Below are 1,920 nucleotides of genomic sequence, written 5' to 3' on the forward strand. Positions count from 1 at the left end.
CCTAGGGGATCCTGCTCTGGCAGGGGGGTTGGACTAGATGATCTCTAGAGGTCCCTTCCAACCCCTGACATTCTGTGATTCTGTGATTAATGATAATTAAAATGATTCAGCTATCGATTTAGAAGTGGAACTCTTTTTTTCTAAGCCAAGATTATAAAATAAGAAGAATTAAAGCAAGAGCGTGGCTTTGCGGAGTGTTTCTTTCGGGACAAAAAACTAATAATGCCACCAGGTATTTTTAATCTTATTATGTTTATTTTTAAACAACATAAAAGGTCGTTTTTATTTTGAACTATAAAGAACCAAACAAAAAGAAATTATTTATGTGCTCTTAGCCTATGTTTTGATGGTTCCTTATGAATTAAAGATGATGCAGTGGTATTTGACAAGGCTGTGATGCTTGCTGCTCTGCTTCATAAGGAGATTAGGACTACCATATTTCTGTTTTTATTTGAGCATTCACCAGACATGAATGTCTCTGCATGCTGTAGACCTCTTAAATGTTGCAAACCCTATGAGTTTAACTCACCAATTTCAAGACGGCGCAGCATCACTGGTCAGTGAGAGCTAGAATCTGGCTCCAGCCTAGAGCTGTCAACAATGGAGACCACACGTGCCTCGGGAGTGTTATTCTCAGGTGCTCTCCACTGCAGCTGTGGTCTCGGCAGACACACTGCCCCTTTCTAGAGTCCCGAGAGAAGCCTCCATGCATGGCATTGTTCTGGAGAACTGCAGGAACGCTGATATTTCTGTGCAAATCCTTGCCGCCATGACAATGAAGTATATATCAAGCCATCTGTTTGCAGATGTAATACAGCAGAGAAATACACCTGCCTGCAGAGCTGCAAAGACTGATGATCCAGGCAGGGACACTCCTCTCAGTCCCAGTCCAGTGCAGCACAGATGCAGACGTGGAGCAACTGCAGCAGAGGGGTAGTAACAAGCAGCACAGACCATAAATTTGTGTTGCTGCCAAATAGCAACTCGGGGAACTACAGCCTCAGTCTCTCAGTAGGGATTTTAGGTGGCTGATGACTGCACAGCTCTCAGCAATACTGCTATTTGTAATGCACAGGCATATCCTATTTAATTCTGTTTCTATTCCTGCCCTTTCCCAGGCAGCTTCTCCTGGCTGCATCCTTCCCTTCTTCTTCACAGGTTCTTTGGCAACCTTATCTCATGATTCATTCTCCTCCCCCATAAAGGTGTTTGAGAATTGTTGCTATATATAATGCAGGTTTCCTCACAGTGGTTTTATGTGTATATGCCAAGACAAAGCATAGTGGTTGTGCATTGCTTTATATTTTGTGCAAAAAGATTGTAGTGGCATCAGAAATTGTGTCTGTGGCTCATCTCCAGTTCAAAGAATGGTGAAACAAACTTTCACAGTTTCAGGTGTGAAAAATCTCAGGTCTTTCACCTTCCCTGTAAGAGCATCCTGTATTGGGATGAGAGTTTGTTTCTGCATTTATTAAAGGTGAAATTAATCATAATACGGAGGGTTGGAAACCATCTTCAAAGACCTCATCATTGACGACACTCTCATAAGCAGGTGGTGGGGTGAGTGGCTCCAGTGGCTCAAACCTGTCTTCAATACCTTTCACTTCATGAATGTCTGAAACAATCCGCTGCGGTCTTGGGGGCAGCACCAGCTGCAGCTGCATCCTGGAGCCTCTGTCTGTCTCCAAGGTGCCTCTTATGTCCGATGCCACTGACACCCTGAGAGCCTCCACTATAGTATCTTCGTGGGCAGTTGATTCAATAACGACGTTGTAAGGAGGAGGCTCATTCAGTGGTGAGGGCACTGAGCCTGGATTGGATGCAATTGTCCATATTGCTGGAACTGACATGGTCATCACCTCCTCATAGGTGGGTGCTTCATAGGCAGCGTTCACCCTATGCACCAAGAAAGGAATGCCA

The 1,920-nt window shown here is 44.4% G+C and overlaps 1 protein-coding gene across 1 annotated transcript in view; it reads right to left on the minus strand.

Moving 5' to 3' along the window:
- Window positions 1-1,487: 1,487 nt before the first annotated feature.
- The window catches only part of TMEM139 (transmembrane protein 139), a 2,040-nt gene continuing 1,607 nt past the window's right edge, over window positions 1,488-1,920 (minus strand). The window contains exon 2 of the mRNA XM_009865935.1: window positions 1,488-1,896. Coding sequence (XP_009864237.1) covers window positions 1,488-1,896 — 409 coding nt within the window. The remainder of the gene's footprint in view (window positions 1,897-1,920) is intronic.

The sequence above is a fragment of the Apaloderma vittatum genome, unplaced genomic scaffold (assembly GCF_000703405.1).
Source record: "Apaloderma vittatum isolate BGI_N311 unplaced genomic scaffold, ASM70340v1 scaffold23863, whole genome shotgun sequence".
NCBI lineage: Eukaryota > Metazoa > Chordata > Aves > Trogoniformes > Trogonidae > Apaloderma > Apaloderma vittatum.